This window comes from Neoarius graeffei, chromosome 12 (genome assembly GCF_027579695.1).
Source record: "Neoarius graeffei isolate fNeoGra1 chromosome 12, fNeoGra1.pri, whole genome shotgun sequence".
In the NCBI taxonomy this organism is placed as follows: domain Eukaryota; kingdom Metazoa; phylum Chordata; class Actinopteri; order Siluriformes; family Ariidae; genus Neoarius; species Neoarius graeffei.
The window spans coordinates 68,784,940-68,804,710 of NC_083580.1; the positions used below are offsets into that span (position 1 = coordinate 68,784,940).

General features: G+C 43.3%; 1 protein-coding gene across 2 annotated transcripts in view; it reads left to right on the top strand.

Moving 5' to 3' along the window:
* The window catches only part of LOC132895560 (pecanex-like protein 3), an 85,284-nt gene that overhangs the window by 37,085 nt on the left and 28,428 nt on the right, over nucleotides 1-19,771 (top strand). For both annotated transcript variants that reach the window (XM_060936299.1, XM_060936300.1), the window contains 9 exons: nucleotides 1,634-1,784; nucleotides 1,903-2,047; nucleotides 9,236-9,413; nucleotides 10,268-10,376; nucleotides 12,557-12,686; nucleotides 12,812-12,870; nucleotides 12,978-13,193; nucleotides 14,028-14,281; nucleotides 14,472-14,702. In XM_060936299.1, the coding sequence (XP_060792282.1) occupies nucleotides 1,634-1,784; nucleotides 1,903-2,047; nucleotides 9,236-9,413; nucleotides 10,268-10,376; nucleotides 12,557-12,686; nucleotides 12,812-12,870; nucleotides 12,978-13,193; nucleotides 14,028-14,281; nucleotides 14,472-14,702 (1,473 nt within the window). The remainder of the gene's footprint in view (nucleotides 1-1,633; nucleotides 1,785-1,902; nucleotides 2,048-9,235; nucleotides 9,414-10,267; nucleotides 10,377-12,556; nucleotides 12,687-12,811; nucleotides 12,871-12,977; nucleotides 13,194-14,027; nucleotides 14,282-14,471; nucleotides 14,703-19,771) is intronic.

The following is a 19,771-nucleotide window of genomic DNA, read 5'->3' on the forward strand; positions in this document are numbered from 1 at the left end:
TGTCACGTCAAACAAACTCTACAGGCGCTTACGTTTTTTTTCAGGTTGCAAGACAAACTTACGGCCAACGTGCATCTTTCTCCACGAACAAAAAAAACGCAGCGATTTGGGAAACGCCAAAAATCGCACGACCAAAAAAATCGTACGTCCGGTTGTGACCTAGGCTTTAATACAGTCTTATTCGCTTTATTCTTAAAAAATGTGTTGTTGAAGTGCTGTGTATTATTGTCGAATGATTTGAGATTTGTTTTTATGTTCCCACAGGTTTTTTTTTTTTTAGAATTTTGATTTTTCCTTTGATGCTCTGTGTAAAACTCCACCATCTGCAACAACATAGATTTATTTATTTTTAAGGATTACTATTTAAAGGGGAACTGAAGTCATTTTTAAACTGGCTTTATTTCTTAATTAACGTGTTATTCAATTTCGGTTTTAGCAACCTTATGTTGTGACTCGTATTGGCAATTAATTGCAATTAAATATTATACTTATCGGCCTATTCGGTTTTTAGCCGTGTTGAATTTAGTTCGTTTGGTCCACGGCAGGCGTCGCTTATCCGCGCGATCTTCACCAGACTTGTGCGAGACTTCGAAACGTGAAGTGTCAGCCAGGTGTCAAGGCCTCTGCATGCTCTTGCGACAAGGCTTTCGCAGATAGCTTTTCGCAGACAGTTGTAATTTTTTGTTGAGTGGGGAGTAATAGGCGTGCGCGATGTTATTCGCCGCCACAACGCAAGGGGGCGCGAAATCGCTAGGAGTAGTTGGTGGGTGTGGTTAGTGGAGTGTTTATCCTCCGGTTACTTATAATGACTAGAACCGGAGTCGTATAGATGTACGTACTTCCTCACTTCCTCGATCAACCGCTCTTCGTGCTGCTCCATCTTCGCTCGTGTTTTTAAAAATGCCGGTCGTGAAAACAAACCAAACCGGGAAAGTAGGGAAGCGGAAGTGCGTGTACAGCGGATGTAGAGTGGACCAATCAGAGCCCTCTTGTCTGCGACGCTGTCTGCGAGGCTTCTGCGGTGGTCACAATTTTTGGGAGGTGCGCGCAGAGCGTCTGCGAAGGTGGGGGGGCTACGCAGACACTGTCTGCGACGCTATCTGCGAGGACTGGGTTGTCAGCATAAATTGGCCTTAAGTGCCGCCATTTTGAAAACTGTTTTCCAAACGAAATATTGCACAAAAACGAGTTTAAATGACGATTACTGCCAACTTTTTTCAAACTTTCCTGACTGCTGTCAAAACAAATAAAACTTCCGGCTTGATTACGTCAGCATTCGAAAGAGGGCGCGGGTGTCTTTTGACAATGTTGGCAGATGTCGGTCACTTTGATTTCCGTTGTACGTTTTACTTCCGTCCTACGATGTCTTGTACAGGTCTCAACGAATCTCGTTTACGGCCATTGCTTTGACATATGGACTGATGTGTATTACATAGCATATTTCAAACACTCATAACTTGCTATAGCAGTGACAGAATAGCGATCAAAAAATGCATTCCTGTATTTAATAAAATGAGAAATAGAATTTTGATGATGATAACTTGCCTTCAGTTCTCTTTTAATCATATTGTATATGCCTGGTAGTTGGTCCCTGAATTGTGTCTCTCTCTCTCTGTCTCCGTTTCTCTTTCAGCCCGCCCTTAGTTTTGTTCTGTATATACTAGCCGGGGTGGTTGGCTTCCTTACTCACTACTTGCTGCCTCAGTTTCGCAAACAGTTGCCTTGGTTCTGCCTGGCCCACCCAGTGCTACGTTCTCGCGAGTACAGCCAGTTTGAGGTTCGGGGTGAGTGGTGTGTCTGTGTCTCTCTCTCTCTCTTTCTCTGTCTCCCTCACTCACTCACAAAACAACTTCTCGCCTCTGTAAGATAAGAACATCTTTTTATGTTCCTTGTGTGTTACAGATGCAGCTCAGCTCATGTGGTTTGAGAAGCTCTATGCCTGGCTCCAGTGTGTAGAGAAGTACTTCATCTACCCTGCCGTTGTGCTCAACTCCTTGACCACAGAGGCCCACACCATCAGCCAGAACCCTGACAAGCCTGGCACTTAGTAAGTTCGATCTCGTACAAATGTAATACCCATTGCAGACCTAAGAATCTCAGTTTTACAGGGTATATGCAGGTAATTAAATAATAAATGTTAAAATCCTGTGTAAATTAAGGCCTTAACTGGTATGAGTGTGAAATTATGAAATTCAGAGCACAGAGGTTTTAAAGGAACAGTCCACCGTACTTCCATAATGAAATATGTTCTTATCTGAATTGAGACGAGCTGCTCCGTACCTGTCCGAGCTTTGCGCGACCTCCCAGTCAGTCAGACGCGCTGTCACTCCTGTTAGCAATGTAGCTAGGCTCAGTATGGCCAATGGTATTTTTTGGGGCTGTAGTTAGATGCGACCAAACTCTTCCGCGTTTTTCCTGTTTACATAGGTTTATATGACCAGTGATATGAAACAAGTTCAGTTACACAAATTGAAACGTAGCGATTTTCTATGCTATGGAAAGTCCGCACTATAATGACAGGCGTACTAACACCTTCGGCAGCGCATTGATATCTGAGCTCCGTATCAATGCGCTGCCGAAGTGCGCAGAAGGTGTTAGTACGCCTGTCATTATAGTGCGGACTTTCCATAGCATAGAAAATCGCTACGTTTCAATTTGTGTAACTGAACTTGTTTCATATCACTGGTCATATAAACCTATGTAAACAGGAAAAACGCGGAAGAGTTTGGTCGCATCTAACTACAGCCCCAAAAAATACCATTGGCCATACTGAGCCTAGCTACATTGCTAACAGGAGTGACAGCGCGTCTGACTGCGTCTGACTGACTGGGAGGTCGCGCAAAGCTCGGAGAGGTACGGAGCAGCTCGTCTCAATTCAGATAAGAGCATATTTCATTATGGAAGTACGGTGGACTGTTCCTTTAAGTGTGTTCATTTTACCAAATGATGTGTTGGAAAAGAACACGTTTGTACAATATTGGTGTTTTATTAACCCTAAGGGCCTCTGCATGCTCTTGCGACAAGGCTTTCGCAGATAGCTTTTCGCAGACAGTTGTAATTTATCGTTGAGCGGGGAGTAATAGGCGTGTGCGATGTTATTCACCGCCACAACACAAGGGGGCACGAAGTCGCGAAATTGCTAGGACTCAAAAGATATGGTGGGTGTGGTTGGTGGGTGTGGTTAGTGGAGTGTTTATCCTCCGGTTACTTATAATGACTAGAACTGGAGTCGTATAGATGTACGTACTTCCTAGATCAACCGCTCTTCATGCTGCTCCATCTTCGCTCGTGTTTTTAAAAATGGCGGTCGTGAAAACAAACCAAACCGGGAAAGTAGGAAAGCGGAAGTGTGTGTACAGCGGATGTAGAATGGACCAATCGGAGCCCTCTTGTCTGCAATGCTGTCTGCGAGGCTTCTGTGGTGGTCACAATTTTTGGGAGGTGCGCGCAGAGCGTCTGCGAAGGTGGGGGGGGCTACGCAGACGCTATCTGCGGCGCCGTCTGTGAGGACTGGGTTGTCAGCATAAGTTGGCCTTTAGAGTTCTCACCTGTTAAATTCTGACATGACCGAAGAGTATCGTACAAGAGGAAGCTGCTGTGGTCCTCTTAAGCTCAAGCAAAAAAAAAAAATTTTACTTGGTCGTGATTCCATTAGATAACGGAGCTGTTCCCAACCAACACATTAACTGTTTTCCCAACATCAAGCTGGTTTCTATCCATGTTCATGATTTACTTAGATGAATCAGCCGTTGCTCTTTTGTTCTGATCGGTCTACAGTTTCTAATTTTGTTTAATGAAAACCGTATTTGTGAATTTTATGTATTCAGGTAAGCTGTACAGTTATTACAATTATCAAGAACAACTCAATTTTGTATCACTGCTATGCAGTTGTCACCCAAATTTATTTTGCTCTATCAGCTAATGATTATGCCCCCCTTGAATGTCTCTACCAGTGTATCGACCAAATCAACAACTGGATGTCTCAAAATTTTTTTCAGCTGAACACAGATAAAACTTTGGGGAAAAAAGATGAAAGACTCAGGATTACCACTATTCTTGACACAAAGGGGATTAAAACAAAAGATATGGTTAAAAATCTTGGTGTTTTCATTGACAGCTAGCTAAACTTTGACAGTCACGTGAAAGCAATCACTAAATCGGCATTTTATCACCTAAAAAGCATTTCCAAACTAATGCCGCTTTTCCACTACAAACGCGGCTGAGTCGGGCTGAGCCGTGCTGTGCTGAGTCGGGCTGAGTGGGGCTGTTGGAGTTGCATTTCGACTACAACCGCGCTGAACCGTGCTGGCTGGAAGTGGGTGGACACATTGGGTGGAGTTAGCGAAAGTGGGTGGACGTCAGGTGATGTCGTTAAGCAGCGCAAACAGTGACATCAGTGAGCTTTTAAGCGGTAGTCTCACGACCCGGATAGTAAACAGTAAACATGGAGGACATGGAGTCGTTAGTGTTGCTGGTCTTGGTGCTGTGGCTTGTTGTCACCGACAACGCGGACAGATACTGGCAAGAGCGTATAGATGAGGCGAGGCGCATAAGGCTTCATAAATTCTCGCAATTCGTAATTCTTCTCCTTCCAGGTTTGCGGTGTTTACAGATCCCAGCGCGCTCGCGGGGCGTGTGTGGGCGTGTGAGGACACTCCTCCTTACCAATCAGTGCACAGGGGAGTGTCTGCTCACGCCCCCAGCCTCACTCGGCTCGCTTTGGCTCGCTTCGGCTCGCTTCAGCCCTACTCCAAAACGGTGCGAGTTTTAGGGGCTAAGCAGGGCTGAAACGAGCTGAGTCGTGCTGGTTTTTGGTAGTCGAAACACGAGCCGTGTCGGGCTGAAGTGAGCTGAAAAAGGGTAGTGGAAAAGGACCATAAGAGGGCTTGTGTCAAAAAATGATCTGGAAAAACTTGTACATGCCTTCATCTCTAGTAGGGTTGATCACTGCAATGGCCTTTTCACAGGCCTGCCAAAAAAGACCATCAAACGACTTCAGCTGGTTCAAAATGCAGCGGCTAGGGTTCTCACACGAACAAAAAGAACAGAGCACATTACTCCAATTCTAAGGTCCTTTCACTGGCTTCCACAGGGATGAGAGTTTTCTGCTTTTCGGCAGATTTCCGCTTTTTCTGAGTAAAAATAAACCTTTTTATATTATGCCAAATCCGTTGAGGTTTTTTTTTTTTTTTCATTTATTGAAGGGGGTTGGGGTATGTTCCTTCGTGATACTCAAGCGTAATTCATTCCTACGACGATGTTACATGTTTACATTTTCGCCATCTTTAGTCTCGCTAAGTCTCGCGGTAGAATACGTGTTATCTACGGGCGTATTCACACCTACGTTGTTTGGTACGGACCAAACGAACCAAATTTCCCTTGGTCCGGACCTTTTGGGTTGGTCTGAATACAAACCACCGAACTCTGGTCCGGACCAAACAAGCGGACCGAGACCGAGCTGCAAGGTCGGACTCGGTCCGGACCAAAGGAACCCTGGTGCGGACCTTTTGGAGGTGTGAAAGCAGACCGGACCTAATCCGACAGTTTTGCTTTTTTGTACCTCGGGAGCTTCCGTCGTTTGTCGAGCATTATGGGAAACAGAGTCTTGACACTCCACCGCAGAGTGCAAACACTGTTTCAGTTGTCAAGGGAACCTTACAACAGTCGTTCAGTCATTCAGACCAGTGGTAGGCTAGACTACAGAGTACAAAAAATGAGTAGGGGGCAAACGTGGGCCGAGGAAGAAACGCGTACCCTTGTGGATATATGGGCAGATGTCCACATATCTGAGCTTTTGGAGAGAACACACAAAAATGCCGACGTGTTTGCTGCATTCAGTGAGAAAATGAAGGAGAAGGGGTTCACGCGCTCCCCAGAACAGCGCTTTGTGTGCGTGTCGTCTCTGACCAATAGCTGAACGACCTCAGGGCGCGTGGCTTTGTTGACAGATTTTGGTCCGCTTACTAAAATGTGCAGTGTGAAAGCGAACCGCACCAAAATGAAAAAATAAAAAAAACATTTGGTTCGGACCAAAGCAAGTGAACTATCGAACTATCCTGGTCTGACTACACCCTACAATGTAATTGGCCAAAACATCGCTGGCGAGAGCATGATAGCCAATCATAACAGTTCTTACAAGAGTGTGGGAGAGAACAAAAGCCAATCATAACAGTTCTTACAAAAGTACCCGCATCTGTTCTATTTTATTGAAACTTGCACATGTTCATCGTCGCTGCTCTTCAAAAATGCGTTTCTCTTTCGTATCGGCTTTTTTACTCAAAATGCCGAATACAATTGACAAGTGAGACGAAGCAAAGGTACGTGAAATTAATGCTGGTATAAAAAACAGAGAGGACTGACAAGCTCTTGTCTTTGGCCAAAAAGCTGAAGAAGTCGTCGAAATGATCACATGAAAATGAGAAGTGACTGTGAACTATAAATAATTGTATAAAGTGTACATAGACATTATCCCATAAACTTAGCATTCGTTTGATTTAATACAGGGGTGTCAAACCTGATCCATAAAGGGCCGTGTGGCTGCAGGTTTTCATTCCAGCCATGCAGCAGCACACCTGACTTGGCTCATTCAATCAACTGAACTGTCTTCACACAGTCAAATACTTGCAGCCACACCCACCCTTGATTAAAGGGTGGGTGTGTCAGTTGATTGAATAAGCCAAATCAGGGTGCTGCTGCATGGCTGGAATGAAAACCTGCAGCCACACGGCCCTTTATGGATCAGGTTTGACACCCCTGATTTAATACATTGAACATGTATATGATGGTCAGTAAATCTGAATTAATGCTGACAGTTTTGAAAACTTAAATATTTCAAAAGACTTTTTGAAGAAATCATATGCAGCTAATGAGGACATAGGGAGAAAAGGTCAGTCACCCTAAAATTTTATTTAATATATGAACATTTTGATAATTAATAAAACTTAAGTTTAATGTGAATTTAGTTTGTCGTTTTTGTTGATCATGAATTATAACCATACCCTTGAATGTAGAATGTGATTTTTATCTTGAATTCAAACAATACTCCTATTGATTTGAAACATATTTTAATGTAAATATATAAAAAAGACAACAGAGATTTTTTTTTTTTATCTACTACAGCTCAGATTGCAGGACAAGTGGTTTGTAAGGCCTTGTTTTTCAAAATTTTCCGGGGGGGGGGGCATCTTGAAGCCCCGGGCGCCATCTTGTTTTCTGCTTTTTTTTGATGACCACCCACTCTCATCCCTGCTTCCAGTAAGCTACAGAATTGACTTTAAAGCATTGCTGCTGGTGTACAAATCTCTAAATGGTACAGGGCCCAATTACCTCTCTGATATGTTGCGGCGGCCTAACCCAATCAGATCTACCAGATCGCAGCAGCAAAATTTACTGGTAAAACCTGTTGTTAAAACGAAGTGTGGTGAAGCAGCTTTTAGCTACTATGCAGTACAGCTATGGAACCAACTGCCAGAGGACATCAAACATGCTCCTGCTGTTGGCAGCTTCAAATCTACGTGGTGTTTACATTAGACCGTCTCGTTTTCGTCGCGGATGCACTGTCCGTTCACATTAAAACGCCGGGAAACGACTCCACAGGCGGGACAACTTGAATCCGCCAGGGCCCACGTATTCAATCCATTACGTATCTGATCCGGTGCTGTGTAAACATAGATACGAGGATACGCTGTGCTGAGCTCTCGCTGACGTCGTCATTGGACAACGTCACTGTGACATCCACCTTCCTGATTCGCTGGCGTTGGTCATGTGACGCGACTGCTGAAAAACGGCGCTGATTTTCACTTCCTGCTATTTGTCCCGAATCACTGCTCGTGCGCTTCACTCGCGCTCTCTGTGAGCTGCGCAGGGCCGGAGTGCGCACCCTCCAGAGGGCACTCGCTGTTCAGGGCGGAGTGATTTGGAGCGCAGGATGCCTGCGGAGCCGAGCGTATCTGTGTATTGGCGTTGCTGTGTGCACGCGAATCGTTTTAAAAACGTTAATCTGATGATCCGCTGATACGGTCTAATGTAAACCCCACCCTAGACTAAAGACCAAGCTGTTCTCAGATGCTTTCTGGTAACTGATAAATATCATCTTTACATGTTTTAAACTTTACTTAACTTTTACAGTCTAAACTTGACTTAACTTTTATTCTGCTGTCTTTTACTGAACTTTTACTTCATTTTATTATTGTATTTCTACTATTGTTTAATTCTTTTTTTCCCTCTCTTCTTCCCCCTTTATTTTATGTCATTTTATTTCTCTATTGTTTACTGTTTTGCTTTTACCTCTGTAAAGCACATTGAACTGCCACTGTGTATGAAATGCGCTATATAAATAAACTCGCCTTGCCTTACATCTAAATGGACAGATACAAAAGGTAGCTAAATAACAAGTCATGACTGACAGTAATATTAACTACAATTCTGTCTAGAAATGCTATAATGGCACTTCCAACTGGTGTTTAGGTGGACTTAAACATAAGACTAATTGTTTGTTCTGTTTGTTTTTTATCATTTGTGTAGCTCTAATGGTGATGATACACGGGGCAACTTTTTGGGCAATGTTGCCGAGCAATGTTGCTGGCAACGGGCAACTAGGTGAGACACAGGGCAACTTTTCAGGGCAACTAACAATGGGCAACGGCAGTTTACAGTTAGCTAAAAAAAATCGATGTCTTAATTTTTGCTGTGACCATTTAATCAAGCTGTCTGTTGTTTTTTAGAGCTTTGGTGAGGTAAATTCCTCCATATAGAATATTAAAATAACTTACCGGCGTAAAAACAGATGAGGAGTCTCTCCATCTCTTCACTCCACTGACACTGAGCGGCCGCCATATTTGTTTGAAATTTCTGATCCGAACCTCACCGGAGGTCACATGACTCGATACTCACGTTCTGATTGGCGTATCTCAAAAAGTTGCCAGAGATTATCAAAACCATTCAGAAAGAAACAATGTTGCCCAATCTCAATAGAAGAGAGTCAAAACGCAATTGCTCAGCAACATTGCTCGGCAACATTGCCCAAAAAGTTGCCCCGTGTATCATCACCATAAGTTGTATAGTGTCTTCAGTATTTATTGATGGCATTTGGAAAAACTTAAAGCAGTAAACTGAAATCCCTTATACTTACAGATGGATAGCCTGTTTAAATGACTTGTCGGCTAAGCAGTCAGCATCCTGTTTATGCTTCTGCATTGATTCATAACGAGTGTTAATAAGGTTCTTATCTGTCCAGTGGCCGAGCTCTGTTCATCTCCATGGCTGGAATGAAGCTGCTTCGCTCATCCTTCTGCACACCCTCTCAACAATACGTCACCCTCTGCTTCACCGTCCTCTTCTTCCAGTTTGACTATCCACGCTTCTCGGAAACCTTCCTGCTCGACTACTACTTCATGTCCATCCTCTTCAGCAAGGTATCCGATCGGATGCTTTTTATCGTCATTGTGCAGTTTAGTAACTTTAAAGGAACAGTCCACCGTACTTCCATAATGAAGTATGCTCTTATCTGAATTGAGACGAGCTGCTCCGTACCTCTCCGAGCTTTGCGCGACCTCCCAGTCAGTCAGACGCAGTCAGACACGCTGTCACTCCTGTTAGCAATGTAGCTAGGCTCAGTATGGCCAATGGTATTTTTTGGGGCTGTAGTTAGATGCGACCAAACTCTTCCACGTTTTTCCTGTTTACATAGGTTTATATGACCAGTGATATGAAACAAGTTCAGTTACACAAATTGAAACGTAGCGATTTTCTATGCTATGGAAAGTCCGCACTATAATGACAGGCGTACTAACACCTTCGGCAGCGCATTGATATCTGAGCTCCGTATCAATGCACTGCCGAAGCGCGCAGAAGGTGTTAGTACGCCTGTCATTATAGTGCGGACTTTCCATAGCATAGAAAATCGCCACGTTTCAATTTGTGTAACTGAACTTGTTTCATATCACTGGTCATATAAACCTATGTAAACAGGAAAAACGTGGAAGAGTTTGGTCGCATCTAACTACAGCCCCAAAAAATACCATTGGCCATACTGAGCCTAGCTACATTGCTAACAGGAGTGACAGCGCGTCTGACTGACTGGGAGGTCGCGCAAAGCTCGGAGAGGTACGGAGCAGCTCGTCTCAATTCAGATAAGAGCATATTTCATTATGGAAGTACGGTGGACTGTTCCTTTAACGTGTGTTTTTTTTTTTTAAATCGTTAGAGCATATTTAGTGTTTCACTATGCTTTATTGACCTAATAATCTGTGATTGTGTGTTTGTGCAGCTGTGGGACCTACTGTATAAACTGCGCTTTGTGCTGACCTACATCGCTCCGTGGCAAATTACTTGGGGTTCTGCGTTTCATGCCTTCGCCCAGCCATTTGCCGTGCCCCGTATCCTCCACTCTATTAATAAACGTTAACGATCGAGTGCTGAATTTGGTCCTGGGTGTGAAATAATTACTTGCATAGAATTTCTTCACAATAGAATGAATTTATTTTGCAGATTATGAATTAACTGTGTATATGTAAATGTGTGTGTGTGCGCGCGCGCGCACAAGGAATGCTACTGAGGGTCAGTGTTGCCTATAATAAGGTGTATGTAAGGCCTATTAGAATGTAAAAAGTAGCGGTCATTAGTCCACCATGTTGCTTGTGTTTTTTTTAAAGTGCATATTCTGGACCAATTTCGTGTTTTGTTTTTGTTTTTTATATGAAAGAATGTCCCTTTACACACTCATCCAGAAGGGTAATTTTGCACAAGGCCGTCTGTCTACAGCAGAAAAAAATAAAATAACAAAACGCGTCTGGAAAAATCCCAGGGGAGTCTGGAGCCAGATTCGTGACGTTACCTGCGGAAGCGCCAGCAGGCTGCGCGAGCTTGCACGGTTTCAGTGCACAGCCTGTGTAGACCAAGCGCTCCCATTTCTCTCTCGTTGTCCGGTCGTTTGGGAAACGATGAGTACTAATCCCATCAGGATTGGTGTTGCTACACCCCCCTACGATACATCTGTTAACCATTTTAATAATTACGCGATAACGTTGAAGAAATTTGCAGAAAACCACCAGGTCGTTTTCTCATCAACAAACCAGCGCTGACGTAGGATTCAGAGGGAGGCGTCCCGCACGCGACGTCACGAAAATCAGTGTTTGCCGGGAAATCCAAATGCCAAGTTTTTTCAGAGGCGGACCAATTCGCGTCAGATTTCAACTGAATTTTTCTGGTATTGCGCAAGGTAAAAAAAAAATTGCAGAGAATGCAGAATGTTCCAGATATTTGACCAAAGTTTAATATAAAATAGGAGAATTACATTGATCTTGCTCCTGAATTTACCCGTGATATGCACTTTAAAGTTGGTCTCGGAGAAACCTCTTCCATGGTTGTGTGGTTTTTTTTTTTTAAACATTGAACTGGATCATTAGGTAGAATGATGTGAAATGATGCAAGAAAAAAATAAACTAAAAGAACATTGCACTAATATTCTCAGAAAAACCGAAGCAAGCAAACCAGTCTGGTTGCTTATAATGATATTACTTTGTGGCATGAAGCCCTGACCCTTTCTAATAATTTGCCTTCCGAGTCGTGTCACAGTGCAAGTTAATAATGGCTTAAAACGGATACATTGAGGCCCACTTTACACGGGGACGGTCTGAAACAAAAACGCAAAAGTCCGTTTTCGTTCTCACTTTTTTCCGCGTCTACACGACCGTTTTCAAGGAGGAAATCTGCGTCTATACGGTGACGCATAAATGTGTGGAATTCAATTGGATGTGCATGCCAGGCGGCTTAGTGGTGCTGTGAAAGACCTCCGCTATGTCTGCACGCATGCGCAACGTCTTCCGTCTTGTCTGATCTGCGCCGCGAAAACTTTGATTATTCTGCCTATGGCTACTCGTGAGGTTGCCAGAGCAGCTTGAAGGTCCGTTGGATCGATGTAATCAGACATGCTGTAGCCGTTCTATATGAGTGGATGGAGCACAGAGGACGGCAGGACAGAGATCAGGTTTACAAATAGGCTTTATTGCCACACTTTTCGGTCTAACAAGATTTTTAAACCAACAGACACACACGCAACCGGCGTCTAGCTTGGGGATGAGCGTCTCTGCTCTCCCTCTTTAAATAGGGCGCGGTCACTGGGAAAACACACAAACACAGGTTAATTGACATCAGGTGTAGTGATTCTGCCACTTACCTTCGCTGACTCCACCCTCCTGTCACAGACCGGCGCTTGACCACGCCCCCGCTGCCACACATGCTCTTACTATGACGTAAACGCGTACCCGGCGTGAGCAGATCCGAGCAGAGTTTCGCGTATTAGGTAGTTTAGACGGATATGCAACGGGGGCTGTTTTTAACTTATCCACTCTGGAAGGCGTTTTCAAATTTTTTCCGTTTTTCAGCCTCGAAAACGCCGTCCCCGTGTAGACGAAAGGCACTTCCGATAAAATATTTAGTCGTTTTTACCCGATAGCGTCCTCGTGTAAACGGGCCCTCAGAATAGAGCCTAATGTATTGATATGAATAATTTTTGCTTTATTTAAGTTGTTTTCCTTAACGGCAGCTGTGCTGTCAGACTCGGCTATGTTGTTTGTGCAGGCTCTGTTCTCCGCCCTCTTCTCTACTCCCCTCAATCCTGTTCTGGGCAGCGCTGTGTTCGTCACCTCCTACACCCGCCCTGTCAAGTTCTGGGAGCGGGACTACAAGTAAGTGCTTACTTTAATGTTCCTTCTAGGGTTTGTGTAGTAGTAGTAGTAAATTTTTTTTTTTTTTTAAATTAAATAATAATCGTACCACTCCATCCACTTTTGACCTTCGTGTCCCTGTGCAGCACAAAAAGGGTGGATCACTCTAATACACGCCTGGCCACTCAGCTTGATCGTAACCCTGGTAAGTGCTGTTGAAATATTAGGGGTTTTTGCGTGAGCATTATTTGTTCCCTAGCTACCGCTTCTCTGACTTTTTTTTTTTTTTTTTTCTTTTTCCTCCACATAAAGGTGCTGATGACAACAACCTAAACTCTATCTTTTATGAGCACTTGACTCGCTCGCTGCAGCATTCTCTGTGTGGAGATTTGCTCCTGGGCCGCTGGGGCACCTACAGCACAGGGGACTGCTTCATCCTGGCATCGGACTACCTCAACGCCCTCGTGCACCTCATCGAAATCGGCAATGGGCTTGTCACCTTCCAGCTCAGAGGCCTGGAGTTCAGAGGTGAGCTGGTTTGCACGGGGTGTAAGGCATCCGATATGTGGATTTTCATCTGCAGGATGGATTTTAGTCCTGTCAGTCTTGGTCATATTTGATATTACCTTGAATTTGTAAAAAAAAAAAAAAACTTAAAAATGCTGCTTTCAGTATATTTATTCTGGATTTATTAGAATGTTTGTTGAATTGTTCCTAGATATTTTCATTAAAAAATCAGTTACAATCACTTCCAATCCTAAAACATGTTTCTTGATTGTGTACTCCTTAGGGCCTCTGCATGCTCTTGCGACAAGGCTTTCGCAGATAGCTTTTCGCAGACAGTTGTAATTTATCGTTGAGCGGGGAGTAATAGGCGTGCGCGATGTTATTCACCGCCACAACGCAAGGGGGCGCGAAGTCGCGAAATCGCTAGGAGTAGTTGGTGGGTGTGGTTAGTGGAGTGTTTATCCTCCGCTTACTTATAATGACTAGAACTGGAGTCGTATAGATGTACGTACTTCCTCACTTCCTCGATCAACCGCTCTTCGTGCTGCTCCATCTTCGCTCGTGTTTTTAAAAATGGCGGTCGTGAAAACAAACCAAACCGGGAAAGTAGGGAAGCGGAAGTGCGCGTACAGCGGATGTAGAGTGGACCAATCAGAGCCCTCTTGTCTGCGAGGCTTCTGCGGTGGTCACAAATTTTGGGAGGTGCGCGCAGAGCGTCTGCGAAGGTGGGGGGGCTACGCAGACGCTATCTGCGACGCCATCTGCGAGGACTGGGTTGTCAGCATAAATTGGCCTTTAGTCTGTTCAGTAGTTAAGTCCCATTTCTATATTGTTTGTGTGTGTGTGATCAACCAGGTACGTATTGTCAGCAGCGAGAGGTGGAGGCCATCACTGAGGGTGTGGAGGAGGATGAGGGCTGCTGCTGCTGTGAGCCAGGCCATCTGCCCCACATGCTGTCCTTCAATGCGGCTTTTGGTCAGCGCTGGCTCGCCTGGGAGGTTGCTGCTACCAAATATGTCCTGGAAGGTTACAGCATCAGCGACAACAACGCGGCCTCCATGCTGCAGGTGTTTGACCTGCGCAAAATTCTGATCACATACTACGTTAAGGTATTGCTGATGATCTCCCTCTCTCTCTCTCTCTCTCTCTCTCTCTCTCTCTCTCTCTCTCTCACAAGAGATTTCCGTCCACTTTGGCTAAATTATTACTTTTTTTTGGTGTAAATATGGTGGTCTAGTACAGTTCTTGAGCGTACCACAGATCTGAGAGTCTGAATACTAATCTGAGTTTCTCCTGCAGAGTATCATTTACTACGTGAGCCGCTCACCCAAACTGGAGGAGTGGCTGTCCAATGAGACGGTGCAGGAGGCCTTAAGACCCTGTCTCAGTGCTTCCTACGTTGACAGTGACCCCACCTTTAACCTGAATATTGATGAAGATTACGACCATCGAGCCTCTGGCATCACCCCAGCTGCCTTCTGTATGGTCTATCTGGACTGGATCCAGTACTGCAACAGCCGCAGACAGAAGGTCAGTACTGGTCACTGCCCTTATTCAGGATTGGGCCATAGACTACTGTTGGATCTTTTTCATTGATGCGTTTTAATATACCACAGAGATGGTGAATGCTCAATTCTGATTGGTCAGATGGTGTTAATAGGTCATTTGCAGGAATTGGTCACGTGTCAATTTTCCCCATAGTAACAAGCCCGTGGTGGGCGAGCTAACTTGACATTCCTTGACAACCATGAGTTTGACTGGTGATGTGAAGCAATCCATTTCTATAATAGCTGTTTTTACCTTTTCTACCGTCATTTTTTTTTTACCCGGATTTTCGTGTGTACTTGGAAAAAGTTTGTGGTTTTAACTCCTGTTGTAAGTTAAAGCGAATCATTGGCTGTAAAAGAGTTTTTTGGACTCTAGTCAGTCGATGCCGAAAGAAATTCATGTGCGAAATGGAGGATTTCTCAGGTATGTTTATAACGTTCTCCTTTTCTACCTTTTTATCATTCGCTTAATGTGTGAAGATTCTTGAAAATAAATACAGATATATCCGCCATTTCGCACGTGAATTTCTTTCGGCGGCAACCAACTTGAGTCTAAAAAACTCTTTTACGGCCAATGATTTGCTTTAACTTACGACAGAAGTTAAAACCATAAACGTTTTCCAAGTACACATGAAAATCCGGGTCAAAAAGAGACAGTAGAAAAGGTAAAAACAGCTGTTCAGGGCTCTACATTAACTTTTGAAACCACTTGTCCTGTCGGGCAAGTTGAAAGGAAATTTACTTGTCTGAATGTGAAGTTGACTTGTCCGAAGAAATATTTGATAAAAAAAACACAAACTATTTGTAACCCAACAATCTTTATTGCATTTGTTTCCGAATTCACAACATATGCATAATATCTATGAATCAAAAGTAATCAACAGGGATGTGATTTTTCCGCGAATTCGCGGAATTCCGCTTTTTTCACCTCAAAACTTGGGGAAAAAAATGCTTCCGATTTTTCCCTCAAATCCACATTTGTATCCTATTCGTTCCGACTTTGTTTGAAAGATGGCAGCCTCGGATTTGCATCTTTACGCCTCGATCACGGAGGCTGCCATCTTTCAACTCTTTGTTTGAAGCAAGCGCATTCATTGGTTGTTACAGAGCGATGGGCCAATCATGTACCTCGTTTCATCTCATTGACGTAATTACGTCATTTACGCAATTCCGTCGTTGAGATGAAACGAGGTACGTGATTGGCCCATCGCTCTGTAACAACCAATGAACGCGCTTGTTAGATAGCTGTACGTAATCTCGCTTCAAACAGAGTTGAAAGATGGCAGCCTCCGTGATCGAGCGTAAAGATGCAAAGTGAGTGAGTGCGCGAGAGAGAGTGTGTGTGTGTGTGTGTGTGTGTGTGTGTGTGTGTGTGTGTCAGAGTTGCATGTTGACCATTAAATTGGCTTGAATTTGTTAATCATGACAAGTTTTTTCTTGTGTGTTTGCTTGCCATTTTAGTACAATTTTTAAGTCAGAAAACCCCAGAACCCAGGAGCTTCGGGGGGCTTCACCCCTTGTCCCCTCACCAGGGTGCTGCCCTGGGCCTGCGGCCCCCAGACCCCCGGCTAAAATTTTCAGATAATTTCACCAGCCCCAAATCACATCCCTGAATCAATACTTGATATACTGAGGCAAAAGTTCAGAAATATGGTAAAACAGACTGATTGATACCATAATTCACCAATTATTATGCTGAAGTTCAGAAGCAATATATTCTAGGGATCGACCGATATGTTTTTTTCAGGGCCGATACCGATTATTATGGAATTGGGATGCCGATAACCGATATGTGCAACCGATAAATGTAAACATTATAATTCACATGAAATTAAACATAGCACACACTGACACAGACCTTCATATCCATGAAATGTATGTTTAATTGTAAAATTGAACATGAAATTTTGTGCAGGGAGATGCCAGCAGCATTTGTACAATAAAGTCAAACATTAGTTAGAATAAAATGAGAAATAAAATAATAATAAAATAAATATTCACCAATAAAAAAATAAATCACTCCCTACTATATTACAGCTCACCATTTTCAGTGGAAAATAAATGAAAATACACTCTGGATTCTTTTACACTAAGAACTAAGTAAGACTTACCCACTTCAAGTAGTTTTTAAATAACAAATCAAGTGTAGGGAGCTGCCTGCAGCATTTTTTAAAAAGTAAAATCAAACATAAAGTCGGCTGTCACTCCCTATTATGTAACAACTTAACAAGTAACCATCTACATTCTAATGCTTTTAATGCCCAAGCCTAATATTCCCAATTTAGGAGGATTATATTGTAGTGAAGGAAGCATTACATGTAGTTTCAGCAAGACTAGTTGGTTGTAGGCTAATTCAAGTGCTTCCTTCCGTAAGCTAAGTTTTCCTGGCTACACAGATGCAAATGGACAATTTTAACGAGTAGTAGATGAAGAATGTAAACATATAATGATGTTGTGCTTTTGCAACTCGTGTGTTTGTGACTTATTGCGGCAAAAGCAGCGTGTCCTTACCTTGAAGTGGGATCTGCTTCTGCCCGAGTGCCCGTACGGCCGCCTTGAAACAGTTCACAGCGTTTAGCTACGCGTGTTGATTGGCTGTATCCCTTGTGCCACTTCTGCCCGAGTGCCCGTACGGCCGCCTTGAAACAGTTCACAGCGTTTAGCTACGCGTGTCGATTGGCTATATCTCTTGTGCCAAACAAATCAGATGTTGTGGTGGGCGGGACCGTGTTCTTGAACTCCGAGGCGAGTGCAGGAAAGGATGTGCAGTGACAGTCGCGTTAGGAACGAAATGGCTGCAAAAAGGCATGTTATCGGCATATCGGTGGAAATTATGGCTGATACCGATAACCCTAAAAATGCAGAATATCGGCCCGATATATCGGCCAGGCCGATTATCGGTCGACCCCTAATGTATTCCAATAGAGCAGAAGTTATGAACATAAAATTTTAAGAACAAAATAACCTATACTATGAGATCCTGAAACACTAACCATTATATATACACAGATCAGTACTCTGCAGTTCAGTAACAAATATCACAAAAAGTAACATTATCATAAACTTTATGACTTGATGAGATATCACTAGTTTGGACAAGAGAAACAAATAACAATGCTACAAATAAAAACAACTGATAACAAAATTGACTAATACTGTAAATCACTGATTATTATACACTGAAATCTAGTTATCAAATGACAAGATAATATATCTTGTTATGAAAACTTCCACACCTCTATTGACTCACAGATGAATGGATACAAATAAAGTTTCTATTCATCTTCATCTATCAACCCTTGAGTTCTGCGTGTTCTGACCCCACCCTGAAGCCCACTTCAGGAGGGACATTTTCTGGTCTCTCATCTCATCTCATTATCTCTAGCCGCTTTATCCTTCTACAGGGTCGCAGGCAAGCTGGAGCCTATCCCAGCTGACTACGGGCGAAAGGCGGGGTACACCCTGGACAAGTCGCCAGGTCATCACAGGGCTGACACATAGACACAGACAACCATTCACACTCACATTCACACCTACGGCCAATTTAGAGTCACCAGTTAACCTAACCTGCATGTCTTTGGACTGTGGGGGAAACCGGAGCACCCGGAGGAAACCCACGCGGACACGGGGAGAACATGCAAACTCCACACAGAAAGGCCCTCGCCGGCCCTAGGGCTCGAACCCAGGACCTTCTTGCTGTGAGGCGGCAGCGCTAACCACCAGAGGTGGGACAAAGTCACTAATGTGCAAGTCACAAGTAAGTCTCAAGTCCTACCACTCAAGTCCGAGTCAAGTCACAAGTCAAGGCACTTTTGACCAAGTCAAGTCCAAGTCCTACCCAAGCCAAGTCGAGTCCAAGTCCAAGTCTCATTTTTTTCCAAGTCCCTAACAAGTCACCATTTATTCTACAGGCAATCAACACATTTTTGATCACAAATGTATTACCTCTCCACACTGCAGTGTATGTCCTCCTTTTCCAGTCACCTTGGATAAAAATGTCTGCTAAATGTAATGTAATGATTCATAGAGTCAGCATAAGTAACTACAGTACACCCATTCTTTTCCATTTTAAAATGTTTTAGAGCTTGCCCCAAGACAATCAAAGAATCTCAGAGGAGACAATGATTAGTTAGTTAACGTTAGTAAAGCATCCTAAATTTTCAGTGAGTTTAGTTTGAGTGAGTCAGTGTACATCTGAGGCTAAGGGTGTGAGAATGAGTGAAAGTATGACCATTTCCTTAAATTTTTTATTGGAAAATTAGTGAGAAATTAAAACAAAATTCTAAACAAAACTAGTACTGGTACTGTGTAACAAAAATCATTTTCTTTTCATTTCATTCATGTCATTTTTCACATAAAAATGCTTTTCATGTGCATTTTAAGACATGAAACTCAAAGTCCAAGCTAACAGATGATCTGTGTACTTTTAGAATCAAAGAATGGTTTTCCTTCTGAAGTTAGGCACTGTCCCAACATACAACATGACATGCCTTTAACACAATACAACGTGACTTGAGTACGTTTGTGTGTGAGAGAGACCAACTAACTGACAAAAAATTCCGGAAATATCTGTTCTCCACTACTGAGAGAGGGATGTTGCATCCAATGACCAAATCTGTTAGTATTGAATTTGTGATGGCTTTTTGTTGTGGGTGGGTAGCATTGTACTGTCTGTCTTTTGCAGTAAGGAATCCAGAAATGGACAGCTGTTCTGTCTCACTTGGGTTGATCTTGTTCTTCAGATATTCTGCAAATCTAAACAAGAAAAAAAAATGTAAAATTAGTAGGCCTACTTGTTTTCTGTTTTTAATCATGTAGACATTAACATGTTTTTATCATTTTCAATATCAAAGTCTGAGTTCATTTAATCTGAACATATTTGTTTATACACAGTATAATGTTTAATACAAGCCAGCCAGGATGTTCCCTTAAGCAGTTTAGCTAGACCACAATGCATTCACTAAACACTCGCTAAAATACCGGTAGCCTCAGTAAACACAGAACGTTGTGACGATGTAGCCAGAATCAGAGTCCTCTAGGGCTCTGGCCAGA